General features: G+C 41.8%; 1 protein-coding gene across 1 annotated transcript in view; it reads right to left on the reverse strand.

The window, feature by feature from the left end:
* LOC104411660 (GRAM domain-containing protein 4-like) overlaps positions 1–24117 on the reverse strand; it is a gene marked incomplete at its 3' end in the record, with an annotated part of 34118 nt that extends 10001 nt beyond the window's left edge. Inside the window, exons 1-3 of the mRNA XM_010022139.1 lie at positions 23903–24117; positions 15429–15549; positions 3543–3663 (exon numbers count right to left, since the gene is read on the reverse strand). Coding sequence (XP_010020441.1) covers positions 3543–3663; positions 15429–15549; positions 23903–24064 — 404 coding nt within the window. The remainder of the gene's footprint in view (positions 1–3542; positions 3664–15428; positions 15550–23902) is intronic.
* Between the last annotated feature and the right edge of the window lie 862 nt (positions 24118–24979).

Below are 24979 nucleotides of genomic sequence, written 5' to 3' on the forward strand. Positions count from 1 at the left end.
AACCCCTTGCAGCATGTATTTCTGCAGCTACATGCACTGATATATTTCACAAATGCTTTTGAATACTGCAACTTATTAAAATAATTTCTTCCTTCTTACACCACAGCATGGCTTAGTTTCCAGTAGCAGTTCACTTCTGTAAGCAAAAGAGTACATGCAAATATGTCATATGCATATCTATTTTAAGATTATATGAAAAGTCACCTAACTGAAAAGCAGGGTGAATTTGGTTTTGTTGATATAAGCAGAGATGATTTTTTGTTGTTACTTTGCTTAATAAAATTAAGTTTCCATCAGGTGTAAATTTGGCCTGTTACATATTTGACTTTGTCAGCCAATACTTTGCCTGTAGTCCTAATAGAAGTATTTTTAAACGTGTACAGTGAAGTGCAAGAAAATACAAAGCAGGAAAGAAGAATTTCACACAAGGGAGCACAAGTTAAGGAAAAACCATAGACAACCTGGTTTTTATTCTGGGTAGAAACTGGAAATTTTTCAGTCTTATTCTGTTGTCATCTTACATATACTTGCCTGTCCCCAAAAGGTTGGAACATTAGTAAGACTACTTAGAAAAAGACTTGGGTAAAGGGGATAATTGGCTGTAATCCCCAAGAGCAATACCTAAGCTACCAGAGCTGGTGTAACTCTTAGGATACATAATGGGAACACAGCATTGATGTGGACAAGTCATCCTACCTTTATTTAGTAGTGGCATGCCTGCTAGAGATTTGCTGTTGTCCACAATCCAACAAGGCACAGATATTGACACTAATATTGATAAACGAAGACTTTCAAACTCTTTTCTCTGTAAAACACATATAACTCACAAGGTGCAGTGAGCCGTATCAGACCCTGGGCCATCCTCATTACTCTGACACAGGGCAGAACAATGGGTACTTCCCTGCAGAGGAAGACAGCTTCTCATTCTTCTCCAGGATGCCCAGAAATGATGAGATCATTCTCACCCTACTCTGCAGGTGACCTAGAGCGGAAGCATACCTGCTCCTGGGAGAAAGCCTTTAGGCCTATGCCAGCACTAAAGCATGTGGAATTTGCATCTCAAACTACTTCTTCAAGAGAGCAAATCACAGACAAAAAGGGATCCTGAAACATCAGCTTTATCTATCAACAGTAGAAAACAATACTCATTGTTTTGTACTGCTGTTATCAAGCTAACTGATTGTCTCAGCATGGGGATGGGTCCAAGTCTGTCCTCTTCCACTGTCCCCAGTAGCCCACTCAACCAAGCAACATCAGTTTAGACACAAAGTGGAAGTTATTCATGCATACAACCAAGTCAACCAGCATAGGCAATAAAAATGCACTCCCATGTCCCAGCTGTAGGAGCAACTGTAAAATGTCAAATGCCAAAAATGCCAAAAAACCCCTCCAAACCCCAGTTGAGAGCAGTCCAGATCACCTTCCCAGTGGATAGTGATGGGGCTGGCTTGGGAACAAGACTCCTCCACAAGGACCTCACAGAGCCCCTTCTAAGCAGGCAGCTTGGCAACTCAGTGAAGACTGCACACAGACCGATCCTGCAGGGAAACACTGACTTCAAACATCAGTGTGACACATTACCTAAAAAAATCCCACTGTATTAGTACTGAGGGCAAGAAGGAAGACCTAATTTATCTCCTGTCCAAAGTCTTGGTGAACCCACACTGTGAATATGAACAAACTCAGCCTCTTCATCTTAAGACAAAATAGTTAAAGAATGGCAACTGAACTGATGAAAGGGATGTAGTACTCTATCAGGTGACATTGGAAAAGCTGAACCTCTTCAGTTGGGAGAGGAGAAGAATAAGAGAGTTAAAAACTGACTAAGGGTGGTAAATAAGCTGAATGCTGAACTAAGTCTTGTAATTCTGTAACTGTGGGGTACTTCTTGAAACCACTGAGAAATCTACTAGAAAGAAAGAAAATAAATTGCTGCTTTAGGGTGAAGCGTGGGCTTCTGAAACATTGCCTGCATAGCTACCAGGTAGCTCCAGCACTTTCAAGAGGGCGTTAAGTAAATTCATGGATAGCAGGTGTGCAAACAGATATTGAAGTGTAAACGCAGAAATGTGCCTTCTGATACCCCTAAATACAGGGTTTGTGGATGCTTATAAGGAGCAGCTGCAGGAACTGGCGTGGTTTGGCCTAAAGAAAAGGAGGCTCAGGGGAGACCTTATCGCTCCTGTAGAAGCCTAGGTGGGTGTTGGTCTCTTCTCCCAAGTATCAAGCAATAAGACAAGAGGAAATGGCCTCAAGTTGCACACACCAGGGGAGGTTTAGATTGAATATTAGGGAAAATTTCTTCACAGAAAGGGTTGTCAAGCACTGGCACAGGCTGCCCAGGGAAGTGGTTGAGTCGCCATCCCTGGAGGTATTTAAAAGACGCCTAATGGGGCACTTAGGGACATGGTTTAGTGGTGGACTTGGCAGTGCTGGGTTAACGGTTGGACTCAATGTTCTTAAAGGTCTTTTCCAACCTAAGCAGTTCTATGATTCTATAGGTGTAGGAGGTAAAGAGAACACAAAAAGCAACTAGGCTCACATTTCCTATAAATGGCTCCTATTTCAATTGCTACAGAATACCAGCACACACAGACTGCCGGCCTGACCAGAAAGGCATTTTTACACTGAAGATGAGTACAGAAGGAAGCAGAAGGCTGGGAAGAGTTTGTATGGCACTGGGAAACCTCACATTCAAGCAAAAAGTTTTGCCTGTTTGTTCTTGCTTGTCACCTCTAAGTAACTGGTAGTGCTTATCACACACGATTACCAACTCAGCTTGCACTATCTCCTGATGACAGCTGTTGATGGTGAACCACAGATCCTACTGCTCAGCCAACTAATCTTAGCTACTGCTGAGGAAGATAACACAGGCAGCTATGTATGCAAGTGGTGTAAAACCAACAAGACCATCAAGCAGCTGCTATGGTCTTAAGGTCTAAAGCCCATGAAACTAGGCAGACTAAGGAGAGACAACTTCAAAAATTATGCTCTGCATCATCAAGGTGGGTGTCCTCAAGGCTGAAAGGCCTTCAGGGTATGGGGATGCATGCTTTCATTTGTCATTGCGTTGGCAAGGAAGGCTCAAACTCCAGTCACTCCCACACTTTTAGGGTTGGGCTGTGGTACTGGGATGTCCTTGTTCCTGCTAGAACAGGACTAACAAGAAACAGGTAGTCTGGAGATGACACACGTTTGAAAAGAAAAAGCATATGCAATGGCATTCAGTAGCACACAGCGCATACTGATAGCTCCGGCTAGGTGAGATCCCAAACAGAAGACATCAGAAAAGGGGAAATGAAGAATATCCCCACTATAAGGACACTTCTTAGTTATGGCAGTATGTATGGTCAAGTAACTCATGTACATGGGTGTACAAGATGTACTTCTACAGGAAAACATGGACAGCTTCTCTCTGTGTGAGCTACTCATTTACTTTTAAGAGACCCTAGACTGGAAACAGACGCTTTCACCAAAACCCCTCAGAGACAGTCAGAGATCTCAAGTGTCTTTCAGCTTTACAGTGAAGATATTTCTCTTACCTTGCTTTAAGTACTTCATTCACTTTTTGTTCTAGTTCTAATCTCCTTTGCCGTTCCTTTTCTAGCTCCTGCCTTAACATTTCAGCGTTTGTTTCTTCTCTCAGCTTCCTGAGCTCCTCCTCTGTTAATTAAAGGGGAAGAAAAAGATTTAGTTACCCTGAAGTATTTCTGTAAGAAAATTAAAACCTAATTGTAACAGCTTAGGTGGGTTATTTTACCTGTGCTATACCAAATATGTTCACCAGAAAAAAGCAAGTAATCAAGAGCTAGAAAGACTTCATAAAAACCACACAGCTGTATCATGTACAAAATGTTTAGTTACAATTGTTAAGCAAAGAGAAGAACAACTTTGAAGTTTTCCTTTCAATAGGCAATGTATCAAAAATAAGCCCTTGAGTAAAAGCTACCTTTTATCTTAACACAATGTGACATACCCTTCATTCCCCAAAGAACCAACTGGCAGGAACAGTGTCTACTGCTAAATCCAGTGGTCATAACAAGAAAAAAAAAAAAAAGTATCTGCTTTCTCCCCCATGTCTATGGGTAGGAAAAAACAAACTATACATTCACATAAAGTTATATGATGGCATATAACCCTCTATCCATCAATTTCTGGCACCCCTGTATTTTTATGTAAGTCTGATGGTCCCATTATGGACCCGAGTATCTTACAGTTTAAAGAAGGGGCTATGGATGAGGAATTACATTCAGATTTTTACCCTCTTCTGAGGTTACAGTGTGCCCAACTTCCATGTAATAATGTATATATATACACACACATATATATATACACACACATATACGCATACACACATACACATACTCTTACAAAATTTTTCATGAGAAGTTAATCTTAACTATGTATAAGGCTTTTTTGTGGCTAGTTAGCTTTGCTTTTTTGTCTTTGTTCATGTTATTTTACTCTAGAGCTACAACAGGGTTACCATCACTGATCATTTTTCCTAGATAGGCATACAAGAGACATGACAAGAAGATTGGGACTCTCTTTCTTTTTCTCTTTGAACAAAAAATTGCTCTACATTTTGGTCTCTGGGCTGGTTTTAAGCTCAATCTCAACAATAAATAGTAGAACAGCAAGTGCATTTCAAGCTTACAGCAAACCAGAACAGAAAATACTTGCTAAATCCAGTATCACCACAAACACAGGGATTCAGGCTTTACATCATTTTACAAGGTTTGTGTATTATGTTGTACCCTCCAGCAACCTCTTCTGTTTCTTTTCACATATTGCTTTGTTAATCTTTGATAATCAGTTGATTTTGATATCTGAGCCTCTCTGGCTCCAGTCATACACATCTTGAGAAGGTCTGAAGCCCTAGTGCAAATGTTCACAGGAACCAATAAACTCTCCCTCCTCTGCAGGAAGCCCTTGTGCAGTATCTCTCATCATTTTATCCACTGTGCGAGTCAGGTGGTGGTAGATTGTCTGTATTCCTGAAGCACTAAGAGGTTTAAAGCACAGAATTAGGAGAGATGGGAGAAAGATACACAAAGTCAGAGGACAACATGACAGTTTTCACTGTGAGGGTACAGGCTGAACTCCACCAGACAGAAAGGAGTGCTGTCATCTCCCCACTGCGTTGTTAGCAATCCCAAAGAGAAGAGTTGGAGCACAGAAACCAAGTTACCCTCCAGCAACTAAACCTGAAATTTATTCCCAAGGGTAGGGAAGGGAACTTTCACTGTTGCAGTACGTATTCTCTCTCCTGTAAATAAATGGAAAGATATGGACATAAGGGCATACCTATATATGGAGCTGTTCCTAATTACATGTCCACAAGGAATTTTAAATCCAACAGAAAACTACTTTTATAAGTAGCTTACCCTACTTTCACGGGCTCGCCTTGTTCCAGAACAAAAGCATGCACATAGCTGAGGGGAAACATCTGTTGCACTTCAAATGCACTGGTGCTTGTGCAATAGCACGAAGATACCACAAAAAGTTCCAAAGCTTGAAGGGATGTTATCTTCCCAAGACCATTAAACGGAAAAAATTCTTCATTAATCACTTTTTTTCTTTTATGAGGCAGTGACTATGCATTGTGTGTACGTAAGAAAACCACAAGTAGTATAAACTAACCTCAATGCCCCTGAAAGTTTACTCAGATCTTCCAGTTTCCTTAATTCCATTTGCTCTGATTGCGCTACATCTTGTTCTACTAAAACCAAAATAAACCTCCCAGAAACTTGTCCACTAGAACAAGCAGTGCCAGAGATTCTTTATGGAAAAAGGCAGTTAAAGGGTACATAATGAACGGGGCAGAACACCTATAAATCAAAAAAAAAACCAGCATCCCATCATCAGGGATTGTTACAGCTTCACATGACTGCATTCAAATCCACCCCACTATGACTGCTCTGGCCCCTCCAACTCTTTAAAGCAGTATTTGTTGCTATTCTGGCAGCAGTGTGGTCTGGCACTGTAACACCTCAGGGTTTGGTTGAATACTCTGAAGTTCGCCAAGCAGCAGAAACCATGGAGGGGGGAGGAATTCTTTGCTTCCTTGCTCTCTCCCCTGAAATTATCTACAATTTCACCAACCTGAACTTCCAGAGGATATTTCTCCAGCCCTGAGGGTCAGAGCAAGTGAAGTTGGCCACAAAGAGCAGAGGTTATGAACCCCTGAGAAAAACCCGTAAGAACATTCCACCATGGTGTCTATTTGCTGAGCTTTACAGATGAGTATCTTCCTTGATGATGAGAACAGAGCGCTCTTGGATTTCATCTTCAGACAGACAAAATTCAAACACCCTCCCCGCTCCACACACACACACACAAAAGGGTAAAACATAAAAGGCCAAGCTTCAGCTCCAAGATTAATCAGCTTCCATAATTTCCCCCCCAGGCATATCAATCACAGCTCCCTATCTCCTGCTGGGCAAGAAACAGTAAAATATTACGAGGCTCAGTACACATTTTAACTGGACATGCTGGCGGTGTGAGTAGACATAAAGGTGACCTGGTTAGAAGGGGAAAACTGCTAACAGAAGAAAATGTCTGCTGAAATACTGACAGAAAATCCCTGCCAGCTTGGCAATTAGGTCTAGGAACCAGAAGCATCCTTGAGATGTGCAGCACCCAGCTGGATACCTAGAAACTGGAGACATCCTGAGATATGACTGATAAGCACAAACCCAAGGAATTGAAACAGCAACTTGTCATCTGAAAAGGTGAAAAATAGTCTGGAAAAAGCAGAAAACATCCTCAGAAAATAAGAACTGGTAACTGCCATTGGCTGTTCTATCTGCAAGAACAGGAAAACAGTGGAAAAATAAAAATTGTCCTGAGAGAACAGAACATAGTTAACAGCATTTACTGGTTGCTGAAGTAGTGATGTCCTACAGCCCCTTATCTCTCTGTGATATAAAAATGACTTAATTTTTACTCAAAATGAAGCTGCTCTCTCAGAGAACTGCCTGTGATGCATGTGCTTTTCCTTTCCTAAACAGGATGAACTCTCTGCACAAGCTTTCTAAGAGATCTTGGACCCTTCGCTGGGGTGGGTTTGGTTTGTCCTCCCACTTCTGGGATTGTTTGTCTCATTCTGAGATATGTCCAGTAAGATATTATTGTAAACATATGCATATGTGCAAATAAGTTATTTATCATAATTACATCTGCTGCTATATTATTGATAAGTTTGCTTCACTAGAGATAAGCTGTAATATTATACAACTACTTGGTTGCTGCCACACTATTGATAGCTGCCAATAATTTGTAGCAGCTTTATATATATACATTTTTATTTTCCACTCAAATATATTCACTTTATTCATCATAGATACAGTTGTTAGCGGTGATTTTCATAGCATTTCTAGCAATCTGTAATAAAGTGGAGAAATTCAGAGTAAAAAGCCTCCATGTCCTTGTGTATTATAGAATCCTATGAACCCAGTCACAATCTCTATCTACCTGCAGACTGGGTAACCCCTAGGTCGTGAGAGCAGTTGTGAACCAGAAAAAAATGCTTTAAGATCTCTCTAGCAAAGTCAGCTTTTAAAATTAACTTTAGAAGTCAGTGACACAAGGCAACAACAGTGTTTCAACTACATTAACCTGTGTATTACTGCGCTGTAAACCCTAGGAGAATTGACCCCATAGGAAAGACCATCATCAGCAATGCATCCCACAGGTTACCCAAAAAAAAGTATTCATTTCAGGTTTTCTACAGCATTTTCTCCTCCATTAGGTGTAACATAACTGCCACACCCAAACTCTAAGGATTTAACCATTTAAAGATTTAACATTTCAAGAAGTTTAGCTGCTATCATGTAATTGCTAAAAGACAAGCTACCGAGCATTCCTTTGCATAATGACATGGCATCGGGCACTAAAGCAACTGAAACATTTCAGTTTGCTCCTCAGAATACACAAGCTTGTAGGAAATGTTCTGATGAAAAGCTTTTAAATACCAAAGTATGCAGTTCAGGTGAGAAGGAACAGAACCTGAGTAGTATTGAGAAAAGAAGGATGATACATGAGGTTGGGAAGGCATGACAGCAGGTTGGATTTCTAATTCAATACTGCATGTGCAGTAATGCGGATGTTTCCTTTAATGCAGGGATTGGAGGTGGATTAGGGAGTCTCCTAGTAGCTGTTTTACATAATAGCATTCCTTTGTAGGCCTACAGGTATGCTTCAAAATCTCCCTCTGTGACAAAGTGACCAAACTTCCTTCAGAGCACAGCTGGAGAGTGCAAAACACTGTTTCTAGACACTAAACTAGTTCAGTGCTAAATCTAAGGCCCAAGTTAAAAACTAGAAATGCTAAAAAGCATACATGCACCTTGTCATGTCTACATGGGGAAACACCAGTACTTAACAAGACAGAAATAACTCTTCTACGTCTCTGTTAATTATGGCAAATCTCCTTACAACCCTTTGAACATTATCAGAGTTCAAGTATGTTGTTTAACTGGTACTAAACACACTAAATCCCAGCAACACACCATCAAACTGGATCTCAGCCACCATGCTGACAGAGCCAGACATTGGGAGTTTTCTCTGCCAGGCAGGCAACTTCTGCCCTTGCCAGACTTGCAGCTCCTGCAGAAAGCTAGTATTTTAACTTTGGCCCAAGTAAACCAACTTTGACATTAAGAACAAGATGTTGGGAGTCTGAAAACATTGTCTATTTTCAAAGACACCAAAGAGCTTTAGTCTTTATCTTAAGCACTAGCAGCAAATGGCAGTGCTGTGAAAGCCATGGGACAGCTCCACCACTAGTGATAAAACAAGAGATATACAATGAACATCGTCTGACCAATAAGCAGTGACAGAGGAAGGACTCACAATAGAAATCCCCAACTTGCTTTTTTTCCACAGTTATTTAGTAATTCATATACTCCTCTGGAGACATGTTCACAATCCACAGTTATAACTGGATACAGCTTAATTGTGTACTATTTGTTACCTGTTCTTCTAAACTCTGGCTCTTCTTCCACATGACTTATGTCCTTTGAACCACTGTCTTGATAGGAAGTAAACTAACTCTGATCCAGAAGCAGTAGAGGGAAAGCTGAGTCTGAACCACCATCCTGTCTTCTCAGTGCAATATTAATTCCCCTAGCACTATTATCCCCACCTCACCAGCAGAGTCTCACGTGAAGTGTTCTTCTAGTTCATGCAATGATGGAGACTGTACAAAGCACATTATATTTGACAAGGTTGTCTTCCTCTGTGCAAACTGGTCTAGTATCTCTTCCAGTGGGAAGCGGGTGAGGTTAGAAATAATTAAAATGTCATTATTATGGTATGTACAAAATAGTTATGCTAACAACCAATTAGGAACTTTACATTTACATTGTGTTTTCGGTTGGGCTTTGTTGTGTTGTAACAGGCACAGGATCACTTCCCCTTCATTACAGAAGGATTTTAAATCAAGTCTCCTGAAAATATGTGAACTATCTTGAAAATCTATAGCTTACTGAGACAGATTCTCTTCTCAGAACATCAAGTGGGAAGTTTCCTATTGCTAGATACACTTTTGCCAGCTTAAAACTCATGAAAAGTACTGCTATTTTACAAAGTTTCGGAAATTTCAGAGACTAAAAATGTCAGAAGAGTTGCAGAATCCATCTGAAACGAAGGGAGTTGCAAAAATTTTGTCTTTATTGAAGGAACTGTTTTCACTCCTTGGTTTTGGCAGAAGTGAAACAGGCTATAAATGCTGAAATAGCGTCTGGCTTGTGAATAGCAGCGGGCCCTTCCAAGTTTTTTGTGTTACTAAACTGAGCAGGGACGGGCAGGTTCTACATGGGGCTCTCCTGAAATCTCCAGCCCAGGTACCCAAAAGAGACAGGCACAGCAGTGCTGACCACTGCCCTGCCTGAGCTTTCTCACCCACTCTGCAATTCAGGAAGCCAAGCTGGGCATGTAGTAAAGGCAGAAGCAAGAGCACACCCCACCTACGTAACACAATGTATAGGCTGCGTCTATTCGAGGCACTGGAGGAGCTATAACAATACATCTCTGCCAGTGCAGTGCTGTGCTTTGGTTTATCAGTCCCACAAAGGCGGTGTGACAGCATGTGATCCTCCTAAGTTGGACCCTCCAGCATTCTGGCATGTTCATGCCACCACCATTTACGTGCTTTGTCCAGTGATGAGGGCAGATGGCACAAGCCCAGAGCAAGGACAAGCACAGGACTCCAGCCTGCTGCCGTGCTGTGCTCAAGCCACATCCTTTCCTCTCCCCTGGTCTCGGGAACCTTGCGCTCTTGGATGTCAAGTTGAGAGTGAGCAAGAGCACAACTCATGTCCTCCACCAGTCAGAGTCTTTGCAGATGAGAAATGAAGGTCTGAATCCCCCTTAGTCTGTGCTGAAGCCTTTTAAGCCCCAGACAACTGTTCTAACCTGCTCACAATTACCTTTCCCAACAATGTTTCCAGGAAAATGAAGAGTTTGGGTGGGTTTTTTTTGTCCAGGAAGGCTAAACATGAAGTCAATACAGTGTATCATGTAAGCATCTCTGAGTATAAGCAAAACCTTTCCTAAACCTCTTAAGAAATTTTCTGTAGTTTTTGAGAAATCAGACCTAGAAAAACTTAAAAAAATTATTAGCACAAAGCAAGTGAGAGCAGCTCTGGTGAACAGCCAGCTCTGGTGAACACACAGCTCTGCAGTAAAGCCTGAACTCAGCAATTCTTACTGCAGCATCTCTGGGTGCCCAGGGAAAATGTTCAAGAAGATTCCACCAGTCACCATACACAAACCACAGTCCTCATCAGAGGAACTCCACATGCACAAGGGATGTGTGCAAATCTCCCGGGGACCCTGTTAATGCCTCGGAGTCCAGGATTTTAAGCTGAAAGGAGGCTTAGGTGGATGAGTAAAGGGTGGAGAAATCAAGGGTAAGTTCCACTACCACAGCAGCCTTGTGCTCACCAGCATCAGCATGCTTTATTTAGGATCCCATGCTGCAGCATCAGGATCCCTTGGCCAGGGCTGACCATCTAGCAAGGAATGGCTACTATGGCCCACAGCTGGTATTAGGCTACCTCAGATAAACACAGCAACTACTTACTCTCTCAGCAGGGTATTCACCTGCTACAAAAAATCAGCTCTTTATTCTACTTCACTATTTCCAAGCCAAAGGTGACTAGGGGCTGCCAGGTCAGTAAGAAGACAGCAGTACTGATGCAGTGAGTCTACTCCTCTGCTCTCCTCTAGCTGTGCTCCTGCAGCAAGTGTTTGACCCTCGTGTCAGGAGAAAGCACACCAAGAGTGTTCTGACACAGCTGGTAATTAGACCCTGACTCAGCTTCATAGTCAATTTGTTGCATACAATTACTGTGACTGTTCAAGGAGGTATTAGCATTTCTGTACGGCACAGGACTCTAATACAGGTTTTCTGCTGGTCACAACCACCACCATATAGTTCACCTCTAAGGGTTACCACTTTCTAGCATCCCAGATCTGCCCAAGGACCACGTATGGTTTTCTAGAGCTCTGCTTCCACGAGCTCTGTATTCTGCTAGGTTGGCTCTTCTTACAAAGAATCACCATCATTGATACCACTGTCAAGTTAGTCACATACTTGGTTTAAAAAGGCATATGAGAATGGAGAGAGTGGGATCAGAAATTTCAATGGAAAAGAAGCACAATCCTGACTTCTCTTGTAAGGCTGGTATAAAAATGAGGCCTTCATTTCCTCCTAAAGCTATTCATCCTCATGCAGCCTTTCTTTGATTTACCAGTTCATGACTAACCTTCTTCTCTAACAGTCACCTGGTTTGTTTACTATTAGCTGCTGCTACCACCAACTCCTCTTCCCTGAACTGCTAAAGTTAGCATTGAAAGATGCTTGAAAATCTTGAATGAGAATTAGCTAATACATCATGTAAACCATAGGATGCATGCCTGTTTACAAAGCATCAAGACCAGGGTGCTGATATCTGCAGAACTGCCATCCATAAGCAAGCACAGGAAGTAACGGGAAGAAAAGCAGGTTGTTTACCTCAGTAAGGTGCAAACTGCCTATTGTTTTGTTTATCAAATGCAAAAGCAGCAAACAAATTTTTGTTTCTTGTTTAGATACAACCAGGTTTTGAAGCACTAAAACCACTACTAACCCTAGGGGCCCCATTCAGTAGTTGCCTTCCCAGCCTAAACCCTGACTAAGGCAGTGTTTGTGTGCATTAAAAACAAGGTTACAATGACAGACGATGTCCTTCAGAAATGGACGATTCTGACGGTAACAGCTCCAAGACAATGTTTTTTCCACCCATGTGCATTTGGAGGTCCAGCAGACCAAGCCCTTTGCACTTCCCATTCAGCAGCTGTTCAAGCCTCATGCTGCAGGAACCCACTCCAATACCACAGATTCAACATGCACGTCTACAGCATTCCCGTAATAAGGCTCAGAAGGAACCATTAGATCACAGAGAGATTAAGACCATTCCCGCACAGACAGGAAAAGCAACTTTAGACCTTTCAGCTGGAAGAGTCAGATGATCCCTCCCTTGCTTAAGACATCATTAGCCAAGATCCCTTCCTCCATGTGCCTCATCCTCCTGTCAGTTTGCAGCTTAAACCCTTCACGTTTCCAGTTGCATTTTATTTGCATTTACAGCTATGCAACACACTAAGCTATTCCTCTCCATCTTCACTTCTCCGGGTGTTTAGATTATCTCTTTGCTAAAGAAGAGATTCATCTGGCATCTCAAATGAAGATATTTTCACTTTACTGAAGACAAACTGTTTTTCTCCAGTCACTATTTGCTCCAGATCTCCTCTGCAGCTTGTAGGGGCCACAGCTAGGTCTGGAATGCGTTTCACTGAAAACACTACTCAGCCAAACTGCACCTTTTACTTGTGCCTACTAATGGCTGGATGGAGATTAGAGAAGACTAGCAGTTCAGTCTTCCTTTAGCCAGGTACCTGCAACTAACTACAGACCCACACTGACTTGTAGCTGGGTTGTGTATGTGAACATTAAACACAACACACAGCTGGGAGGAAATCTCTCCTCCTTAAGCCTCCTGGATAATAACACGCCAATACGAATAAGAGGTATAGAAGAGGCAAAAACAAAGTCAGGATCAGGATGATAATGATTAGAAACTCAACACCTCACAAAGCGAATCCATGGAACTTTAAATATTCCCCTCGCATACTAGCAGTTGCTTTGATTTTTTGCACACCTAGCTGGAGGAAATGGAATAAGAGGATGTGGCAAACGGTTTATGCAAAAACACAATTATAGCAAGGTGTCCTTAAGAATTCCATAATTAAAAATAGCATGCAAATACAGCTGAGTGGCCAGCCTTCTGAAACACACCTACTGCAGCAACTGGATTTAAAAAAAATAATGATCAGGCTTTTTTCCAAGGCAAATTAAAGTAAACAAATTGCATGTTTCAAGAACGTTTTTCCACTCACCATCAGCTCACTTTTGGGAAAAAAACCCATTGCTAGTATTACAACAAAACAAAAAAAAAAACCCCAACAACAGTAATTCAAAGAGATGGAGGAAGAAAACAGAAGAATACAGGAACCATACCCAGAAAGGGAGCTCCTACTTCACTCCAACTTACAAACACAGTTACATATTTCAGCCCAAAATTTTGAATGGAGTGTAGGGGAATAGGGATGAGCTTTACTGTGCTTATTTCCCTACCAGTTTATCATTCTTTTTTGTGTTTTTACATACAGAGTTACAACTGACTTGTCAGGAAAACTCTCTAATTGTAGCTACAGCAAACCTCAAGCTTAGTGAGGAGCTCTGGATGTAGCAGTAAGGACTGACTCACGCCACCCAGCTGAATGACCCCACTGGCCTGAATCTCCAGCCATCTGCTCAGAGTTCATGTGAAACAGTGAGCTTCGTTACCCTTTACCTCACAGTTTGCTACAAAGGTCTGTGCAAAGGAAAAAGATTCAGCTAAAATGGTATCCGTTGATCAGGTGGTTTTTCTAACTACACTGAAAACCTGAAGACTAAAAATATTCACAAATAATCACAAAAACGTGTGCCCCGCATAGTTCCTGTAAACATATACTAAGGACTGAGAATGGGTTCACCAACCATGGAAGTGTTTGGGAGCCCTATCATGTTTTTACAGCAAAAACCATGTCCTTGTTCAAACCAGAAGTCAGTTCTGGTTCTGGTTCTGTTACATTTCAGATTACATCAGGAAATCACAAATGTTCCATCTAGTTTCAAAAACAATTTGATAACAGGAGCTTAAGCAATATGTCTCTGGGGATGGAATTAGTACGTGGTAACTCTGTACTGCAGTTAAATAAGAATTCATGTAAATCACTGAAAACAACAAGGCAAGTGAAGGTGAGAGCCTTCAGTTTTTGCTTGACACTCCACTCATGGTCCCTCTTCCAGTTATCATTGGAAGCTGATGGCAGCTCGCTATAAATTCTTGCCTGGTCTCCTTTATCAGACCTTCCTCTCATACACACAGGGGAAAAAAAAAAAAACCAACCCAAAAATAATATTGCCAAATGACAAACAAGTCACAGAAAATTAATTCCAAATCCTTGAGAATATGCTGAAGATAAACAACAAGTCTTGTTGCTACACTATAATCTAAGAATTAAATAGTATCTATAGCCTTGTTATTTCTATCCCTTAGAAAATATCTGACAAGCTTTGAACATAATAAAAACAACCCCCATATTCTGAAGTTCAAAAATAAGCCATTAAAGTTACCATTTTGGGAAGCAACTGAGGAAGAATTCTCATTGATATATTGCAGAGTTCTCTACTTCTATCAAGTTAAGGAATGTTTGCCTTCAATGCTTCTGGTTTCAGCTATCCTGTCTTACAAGTCCACAGCTCAGATCTGCTGAGATAAAATCCCAAAAGTCTCGCAGGTGCCTCCAGCCATGAATGACAATTTTGACTCTTAGATACACACGCACACATACATAAACCCAAGCAAGTAACACTTGAAATCTACAGATACTCTTATCTGTATTTCTTACACCACTTACCAGTAATTCATGTACTGTTAAGAGACGTGTTTTAAGACATATTGTTGAAATAGGCTGCCCTGGAAAACCATTGGTTGCCCCTTCAGAAGTATCTTCTTAAAATTACTACACCTATTGCAACCACACCGAGTTAATTCTAAAACAATGTGTAGATGTCAACATCAAGACTTCAACTAGGCAACTTTTGTCATGTAGTGAGGTACGTTGTGAAGAATGCAATGAGGAAAAAAATACCCAAGTGACCCAGAAACCCTGGGAGTGCTTTTAAGTTCCTTGAAGGGAAGCGTCAGCCCACGTGCTATCCACACACCAGCACACCTCAAAACTCTGATGCCAACTTTTGCAATTTAAAGAATCCTTATTTCAGCAGCCTTAAGCCATTCCTTTCCACAGAGCACTAATGTCATACTTACGTAAAAAGTGTTTTTCCAGTAAGGCTATTTCCAGGTGACCTTTGATCTCATTCAGTCTGTCAGACTCCGTTCTGTTAAAATCCTGGACCCCTGAAGCCATGATGATGGTCCCTGGACCAGCCTGTAAGAAAGCCAGAACATAGTGCCAGCTCAGAAGTACATTGTTTTGTCATTTAAATACAGCATCTTACTTCTGGGGCAGTAAAGAAATAGCCACATGAGAAACATGCAAGTACCAACAACTTCTCCGGCCTCTTTTGCAGCATTAAACTACCAGAATAAATGAGTGAAAGCTTATCAAATGCACAGCATCTCTCCCATATGAGTTTACAGAATGCACTTCTGCAGGCCTCTGGGAGTTACAGAAAAGAAAGATATTTTCCCCCCTTTACCAGTTCTGCTGCATCAACACTTAGCTTTTCTTCTGCTGATTTAAAAGGGATATTTATACTATCCCTCTCTCCTCTTCCCATTAAATGAACGGTCAATGCAACATACTTCACACATAAAATGTGAAGCTAGCAAAATAATACTTTTCTAGATATTTACAGAGCTATTATAAAACCCATACTGTACATTTTAATATCCACTTATGGAATTTGTAATTCTGAAGACCACAGTGTCTCTGCAAAGAAGGGGTCTTCCCATTCCCTGACCTCCAGCACAGCCCGGTTACTGCTGAAGGATAGCACTGGTGCCCAAAAGCTGATCATGACAGGCCAGGAGTGGAGGGAGTCAGGAGACTCTGTTGACAGATTTACCATCACCCCTCAAATGAACTCAGCACTGGAAATGCTGCAGAATGCAGGAATTCAAGAGCAATTTGATGTGTTAGGAAGAGCAGTGACAACCACCACCCTTCCCGAAGTGAGTGCTGAAAAACCCCCAATCCCACATGGCAGAAAGCAGGGGATGCTGTCTTTCTCTCATAAAGTGGGTATTTTCAGACAGCAGGGGAAATGGGGGAGGTGAAGGCATCTCCTGTGTAATGGTTGTTCAGTTGCTGCATGCAGTCCCACCAGGTATGAAAGTGTGTCAACAGGAATTACAGGGGCTTCTCCAGCAGCTTATACCCAAAACCAAAGTGCTAGATTACAGAAATTATCTCAAGACAAAAAGGGATTTATTTACCATTCCTCCACCCTCTGTTTGAGCCCTGAAAACATACAGGAACTGTATTGCTTTCAGAAGTCAGCTTGCATACATTCAACCATGACAGCTTAAATTACATACATATACAAACTCAACTAATCTACAAGAGAGTTAATTAAAAGACATTTCCTACATTTCATGAAAGATGTGCAGAAAGCACACAAAGCAAAGTACTTTCACTGCTGGGAAGTACTTTCACTGTTGGGAGTGATTTGCACTTTTAAGATAAAACAGTGTGGAGATACCTACTAAACATCTGTTTTCTTGCTTGAGCTGAAGAGATGCTGAGTTTAAGCCTCAGAATTTGTCTATACAGGCAAATTAGCACTCTGTAGGCATGTACTGCACAGCATTTACCTGGCATCAACTCCCCACCTGGGCTTGCTCAATACAGTGCCAAGCAGAGATGCTATTTCCAGTCCCAAAAGCAACACACACCCACACAGCACTCTGCCAACGCTGCTGGCCCCGATGAGGAGCAGAAGCTGTTAGCTTAGCAGCAGCCCTGAGCTGATTCCCACTTTGGAGCAGGCACAAAGCATGCCATAGCACAGACAAACAGCTCACACAGGGAGCTGCAGCATCCTCCTCCCTGTACTCCACATTTCCTGTTCACATCTGCCCACAGCCAGAGAGGTGCAGCAACACATGCCATTTGCAACCACTCCAGCCACTGCTAAACAGTAACAGCTGCCTGTTTTCAGATGCGCATGGGACAGCAATTAACCTCTGTGTTGATTTCTTATCTATAGAGCTGGGTCATATTTATTTACACTGCAAGACTTAGCGTTACCACTTGCCAGACACTGGGAAAGCCCCAAGGGAGATGGCGTGGCTCAAGTCAAACAGCAGCACTCTTACAACACGCTCTACCATCAGGCACAAGGAAAAGGTTATTGAATTACAGATTGCCACCCAGGCATTAAAGCACAGCTTTCTATATTGTATATCCACATCTGGTACAAAGGGACAATCTCTGCTGCCTGCACACAGGATTCCATATGGAGCTGTCTAAAGAAACAGTGCCACTGCTTAAAAGTAAGTAAGTCAATCAGTGAAATCACATACAGGTCAAAGAGCAACCTGCCATACTCATCAGGAATGCACCTGGGCTTTGCACATCAGCCCAGTGCTTAGACAGCGCCTGGCTCCTGCCCAACTAGTCCCTGGTCTCCAACCCCTGTGGAAGGGACAGAAGCACAGAGACTGAGGTGAGGGAAGAGAGGAAGAAAGGGGCTATCAAATATCTAAGTATATTCAAATTTTCATCTTCACTGGAGGAAGGGATGCCATCCAGAGCAACCTTGACAGGCTCGAGAGGTGGGCCAGTGTAAACCTCATGAAGTGCAACAGGGCCAAATGCAAGGTCCTGCACATGGGTCAGAGCAATCCCAAGCACAAATATAGGCTGGGCAGAGAATGGATTGAGAGCAGCCCTGAGGAGAAGGACTTGGCTGACGCGAAGCTCAACATGAGCCGGCTTCAGTGTGCACCTGCAGCCCAGAACCCAGCCGTGTCCTGGGCTGCATCCAAAGGAGCATGGCCACAGGTCGAAGGAGGTGATTCTCCCCCTCTACTCCTCTCCTGTGAGACCCCACCTGAAGTACTGTGTGCAGTTCTGGGGCCCCAACATAAGAAGGATGCGCACTTGTTAGAGGGAGTCCAAAGGAGGCCACAAAGATGATCAGAGGGATGGAGCACCTCTCAGACAGGCTAAGTGGGGCTTGTTCAGCCTGGAGAAGGCTCAGGGGGAGACCTTACAGCCACCTACCAGTACCTAAAGGGGTGACAAGAAATCTGAAGAGGGACGGGACAAAGGGGAATGGCTTTAACCAGAAAGAGGGGAGATGTAGATTAGATACTAGGAAGAAATTCTTTACTGTGAGGGTGCTGAGACACTGGAAGAGGTTGCCCAGAGAAGCTGTGGATGCCCCACCCCTGGCAGTGTTCAATGACAGGTTAGACAGGGCTTGGAGCAACCTGCTCTAGCGGAAGGTGTCCCTGCCCATGGCAGGGGGTTGGAACTGGATGATCTTTAAGGTGCTTTCCAACCCAAACCATTCTGCAATTCTATGACTCATTCTGGAAGTTTCCAAATGCGTATATCTGCTAAAGCATTGGATCTAAGAGGTATGACATCAGTTGATGGGTTAAAAATCAGGAGGTACGCATCATTAAACTAACCACAAAAGGTTACAATGACTTCCTAAGTTAGAGGAAAAAAAAGAATAAAAATATCCATTAAGTTAAAATATAAAGCTGCTTACTAAGAACACAGGAAAAGTAAAATGGTTTAACCAGAGTAGTAAGATACAGTGATGCAAGTTTGGTGGAAAATAAAGCATCCAAGTTCTAAAATCAGTGACACCATAACATATTAATGAATACAACTTAGAAGTGTTCAGAAAATTGAGCATGTCCAGGGAAGTGATATGAGAGACATCTAGGCAGATGGTTCTTCTGTCCCAGAAGTTTTTTCCCCAAACCAACACACCTCATTCTGTCAAGAGGTGTTAATGGGCTAAAAAGATGAGAAATAAGGTCTGTAAATTTGCTGGAGGTCAACTGCCTGCCTCTGAATTAAAAAAAAAGTACTTCTATCTGAAGTTAGCAGTGTGAACTTGGTAAAGGTTTCTCCTTTCTGCTGCCTCCGTAGCTAGTGATGGGACTCAGGCTAGATTAACTACACCGTACTGTACAGATGCCCTTTCTTGCTTCTGACTTACAGTAAAAGCCTTGAAGGCTTCCACTGATTTCTGCTTTTCCTTCTGCCTCTCTAACTTTGACAGTATTTGACACAGAGTCCTCTTAAAATGTTGGCTATTACTTAGCAAAGCCTGCTCACAAGGCTTGATGGTACCTAGGAAGCCACCGAAATGCCATAGTAGAGCATGGATTCTGAGGCAGACGGGTTAAAGGAAGATTTCTGCTGACACCAGATTGCCTCTAACCCACTGTCAGAGTTCAGAGCTGCATTCCCAAGCCATATCGAGCTCTGGGTCTGAAAAACCACAGCTCCCCACAATGTGTTTTCAAGCATGTGCAGCTCAGGCTTTTTGGCAGCTCTTCCCAACCTGACAGTTCTCTGCCTTCCCTTCCTTCCCTCCCCAAGCCCCCTTCATCCCGCAAACCCTTACCTAGAGAGGGTGTAACTTCATGGGTTTCTCAACTGACACTTCATGTGCATTTTCTTACCTCAAATTACAAAAGGGTTCCCCAAGGCTGCTGCACTTACCTGCTGTAAGGAAAACCCAACAACACCGCTCAAGAACAAAAGCATCTGCATGAATAGTTAATCCTTAGTAGCTATTCTTGGAAGCATACCCATATTGGCAAGCTCCTGAAAACACAGCTATATCTTACATAAATCAGAAAAACCCAACAAAACCAAGACTAGTGCTAGCTAATTGTAATGTTTGTACAGTGATTTATACCTTCCTAAGCATCACGCTTTATACTTTCCAATCATTGTAAATGAGGTGACCAATACAGAAGCATTTAAGATTTTAATAGACAAGTTTCAGGAAAAGCCAAACTGTACTGGAATAGCAATTAAATTAGTGTTTTCTGTACCAAGGTAACTCAGATTTAAGCCTAGCACACTGGCAGGCAACTTGCATAAGTAGATTAGACTGGTTCAGTACAATATGTCAGCTACAAAAGCCCTTCAACTTGTAATTCTCACTGCTAGGTTAGTGAAGAACCTCCATGGGTTTAAACATTAATTTGTTCTTTCCCCCCTCTGCTGAAGGGGACCTGATCCTCCTCTGCACTGTCTTCATTCAGTACGGAACACTTTATCCCCTTTTATAGAAACAGGACCTTTCACATTGGGAGTACAGAAATTCATCTATAGCACAAAACGACAAAAGTTAAAATTAGGCAAAACAAGCCAGAACTGGCAAATCTAAGGGCGGGCTATGATTTTCAGGGCACAGTTCCCCTGCCTGAACACTTGCAAACATTTGCATCTTAGCAAATCAAGTTGCCAGAGCAATATTTTAAAGCTTTTTTAGGCGCAGAACTGTGATCTAGCAGGAAGGAACCCATGCTGCATACACAGAATAGGAAACTATGATGGCACTGAATAAAGGGGACTTTAATTACCAAGCAAGCAACACTACCTGAATTTCCAATGTCACAACAGGACAAATGCTAATACATTCACTATTAGGAAGTAGGAATGGACCAGATTACCCCTTCTACCTACTCAGTGATTGTGGTGTTTTTACATAACAATGCAGAAATAAATGCTGCACACAGTGCTAAATGTCCTTGCTTTAAAAACAAACTACCACCTATGGTAAAGAAGAAAGGGAGGAAGAAATCTGGGAAGCCATTCAGGAACTGAAAGAGATGCTTAGCAAAGAGCTAATTTGCTAATCAACACAGCTGTCTTGGCAATGATCTGATCAAGTGTCCAAGGATCCACAGAGACCTAAGAAAGCACCCAAGACATACCTAGTAGTCAGGGCACTTAAATGAGAGGGGGTGAAAAATGCCCATACAAGCCAACAGCCAGCCTGTAAGTTGAGATCAAACTAGAGCAAATCAAGAGCAAGACACCTTTTTAACAAAGCCTCAGAAACCACTGAGGAAAATTCCAGGGAAAAAGAACAAATTCTTCCAATCCCAGAGCCCTCCTACCAGGAGGCAGCTGTGTGCTTTACCCAAACATGAGCCAGGATGCATATTACTGAACTAAACAGGTAAAGTTCACAGTTTCAAGATAAAGAATATAAGATGACGTCATCTGGCCATCCTTTCTGTCTTTCCACTGGGTGTGAATTTTGTACCTGCTACTTCAGTAAGACATGTGAAGTGTTGGGACTAAGTCCCACTGCTTTATCTGTGGCCCAGGACTGAATGTTCACTGTTGGAGGTGCACAACAGAGAATGCTGCTCCTTACAGATGGTCAGAGCTCTGCAATCACAAGCTTTCTGACAAGGCTTTTTATTCTAAAACCTCCATTTGTAGCAAGTTTTTGCATATGCTTGTCAAGTTCAGACACGCACGTAAAGAAGAGGCACCTAATGTGCACATTTCTAAGTTCACTATGTACTCTTGAGGCACAGTACAGAAGGGCCTTTCATTCATGACACTGCTGTACTGTTCTAATAAATGGAGATCTTTCTTTAATGGCTCTGTAATGAATAATACACCAGACTGAAGGGTGGGGGGGAAGAAGTAGAGAAGGGCAGAGATAAAGCCTTTGTCAAGGGAATGGCAGACAGTGGAGTCAGATATCTACATGTTGAAGATAAGGGGGCCAGCACTCAAATTTTGTATGCCTATGATCAGTTCTAAGCCACCAATCTTGCTCTTTGAAGCCCATGAGCTCTGTACTCAGATTTTAATGGAATCAGTGAAGCAACAGAAGTGGAAGCACAGTACTGCTCACATTTATCTGAAAGGACATGCAGCAGAACTTCAATTCATGCACAAGACTTGCATTGACTTTTGTATGCTTTCAACTGTTTCCCAAAGGCATTAAACAGGAAGAAATGAACAAGACTTGGTCTTCTCATGATCAGCGTACTCTGCTTACAGAGAAAACAACCCAGTACAAGCGATTTAAGATTTGATTTTTAGTCACCAAATTAAAAACAATTCAGGCACAATTCAACCATGTGACCTCAGTAAGAAACAGAGACATAGTTCAGAATTGCTCTGTTTGCACTATCTCAGCCACTGTTTTAATACTGACTTAAATATACAAGCATTACTGACTTTTCTCCTGGCACGTCTGTAGTACAGGGGATTATTTCTTCTCCCTTCAGTTTACAGAAGGGCAACAATTTGAGAAAACAGAGACCATCATTATAGATATGCGGCCGCAAGGCTTTATAACTAGCCAAAACCGTAGGTTTACTTCACTATTCTCTCTGCCATACCATCTTGGAGCTACTAGCCTCTTAAATAAATGCAGAAAATAGTACCTAGAGTTCAAGACAGATCTTTCTGTAGCCTCTTGCTCTGCCACCCAGATCCTTCTGATTAGATACAATAGTATAGATGGAATGATAGGTATTTATGTGTGCTCTCCACACATAAACATAATGACTTTAGTTTAATGAAAACAAGACAGTGTTTACCTACAAAAAACTTGAGAAAATACCACATTGGAAGGGCAGCAGCACAGATGAGTCCCAGCATACACAGTACATACATCTTAACAAATAGCAGACGTCTTCAGTAGAATAAGAGCAAAGGAAAGGCATTCAGCAGACTTCCTTGTCCAAGGAGCTTGATGATTTGCATACAACAGACTTTTTGTGACCGAAAAATGCTCTGTCATTAACCCTTTTTTGCTCCATGATCACAGGAAAAAAAAATTCTTGCAAAAGAGCTCCATATAAGCAGGACTGTATGTGGTATCATACAGGCCCACTTAAATATAAAAAACCTGATAGCTACAGAACAGGATACAAACCCCAAAGGAGGTGCTTAAGCATACACAGTTTGAAGTCTTTTAGTTTAAAACTTGTGGTGAGCAAACTCCGTACTTCTAGGAATGAGCTTTCAGACAACAGCCTGACCATATTTTGAGGATAAGAACTCCACAGTGAGTTTCCAAATAGGGTAGTACAAATTCTAACTTCCAAGTCACATTCTATAATACAGTTTCATGGACAAGTCTTAACTCGGATTGTTGCACTCCAAGCTCAAGCATCCACAGCCATTTTTTAACAGTTAAAGTAGGATTTAATTTATTTTTTTTACCCAATATTTAACTTTACCTGAAACAGTGTATTTTAAAAAGGTAAGTCTGGATGCTTTTGCTTACAAGCACCAAAAGATTTTAGCATGTCCTGCATAAGTTTAAACCAGCTCTACTGCATGGAAGCATTACTGGGTATAACACTGTGGCAAAGAACAAGATGGTGTGACCCTCAATCTCTAATGAAGCCACCAGAAGTCTTATCCCTGCAGACCTGGTGTCCTGGGTTCAGCTTAAACCACGACACCTGGCCAATGCCATTAGGGCAGATCTGTGTTCCTCAGACTGAAAACAAGTCCTTCTTCCAAATGTGTTCACTAGTAATTCAACAAAACAAAATGCAGACAGCATTCAGAAGCACATCCAAGTTTAACAAACCTGTCAACCCACCACACCTAAAATCAATTGTAAGCACAGGGAACCCTAATACTAAGAAATTAATTGATCTTTCCAGAAAACGGAAGCCTACTACTGAAGCTTACTTCTTACTCCACAAATCTTCAAATGTTAAATCCAAAATACAGAGACAAAGAATTATTAATTCCTGTTACTTTTCTGCTTGACAAATATATAACAATATAACAACACTTAAGTACTTACAGGGTCTCTCAGCTCTTCATTGTCTCGAGTTGATGTTCGAGGTATTTTCACCGGGATTTCATCTCCACATTCAGTGTCAGAAGCATTTGGAGACTCTGCTAAATCAAGGAACTCATCTCTCTTGTGACCTCTGAACCTTATTTTGTCCAACTTCTTTAGCATGTTCAGCACTGCACTTCTCTGCTTTACCTTAACATGACGGTTGGAGTCTCTGCAAGAAACAAGACATCAAGAGGACTTTAGAAAGCTTGCACTAAACCTAAATACACACGTTCTAATCACTAACTACTTCTAACCATCTTTCAAGGGCCTTCTTGCCACTGGAGAGAAAACATGCTGCAGCTTAGCTTTTAACAGGCACTTTTTTTCCACAGTGTAACAGATGCATGGTTTGTTTTTCAGTAGTTGATGATTTACCATCTTCCCACACATAATAGGAAAATGGCCTCTTTCTCATGGCTATTTTTAAAGCAAATCTAAAGCTAATAACCTGCAGCCCAAAGAAAGATTAGGAAGTCAGTTCCTAACAGGTTACCTGAAACAAAAAACTGTTCACCTAGTAAGTCCACATTATTCGTCTTGCTGATGCTTCTAATCAAAGACATGCAAATCCACTAAGGTGCACAACCAATCTTTAAATTCCCAGAAAAAATGGAGGAAAGGAGTAAGGATGCTATCACATCTCCCTACTACTTCAGGCTAAGAAAAGAGAAAGTACCAAGGGTTTATTGAAGACATCTACCAGACAGACCCATGCAGAAGATACCACCAAAAAGTAGACCTTGTTGAAGTTGGCCCTAAAAGCCACATTCTAATGCACTGCCAAAATCCTAAAAGTTACCACTACTGACAATCTTGTATACCCTTTGTTAGATTTCTATTACTCCCTTTGAGATGCAAAGGAGAATACCTTTATTAGAGGTGCCTTCACATTTCTATAAAACTTTACTGCAAAAGAAGTGGCAGAGCAGCATTTCTGCAGAACATGCAGGTGCCACCGCATCCACCGAAATGAGAAATGCCTGGGACATTTCACTTCCAATGACAACATTTGACATGAGCAATACTGAAAATTCT

This window comes from Nestor notabilis, unplaced genomic scaffold, assembly GCF_000696875.1.
Source record: "Nestor notabilis isolate BGI_N333 unplaced genomic scaffold, ASM69687v1 scaffold799, whole genome shotgun sequence".
NCBI lineage: Eukaryota > Metazoa > Chordata > Aves > Psittaciformes > Psittacidae > Nestor > Nestor notabilis.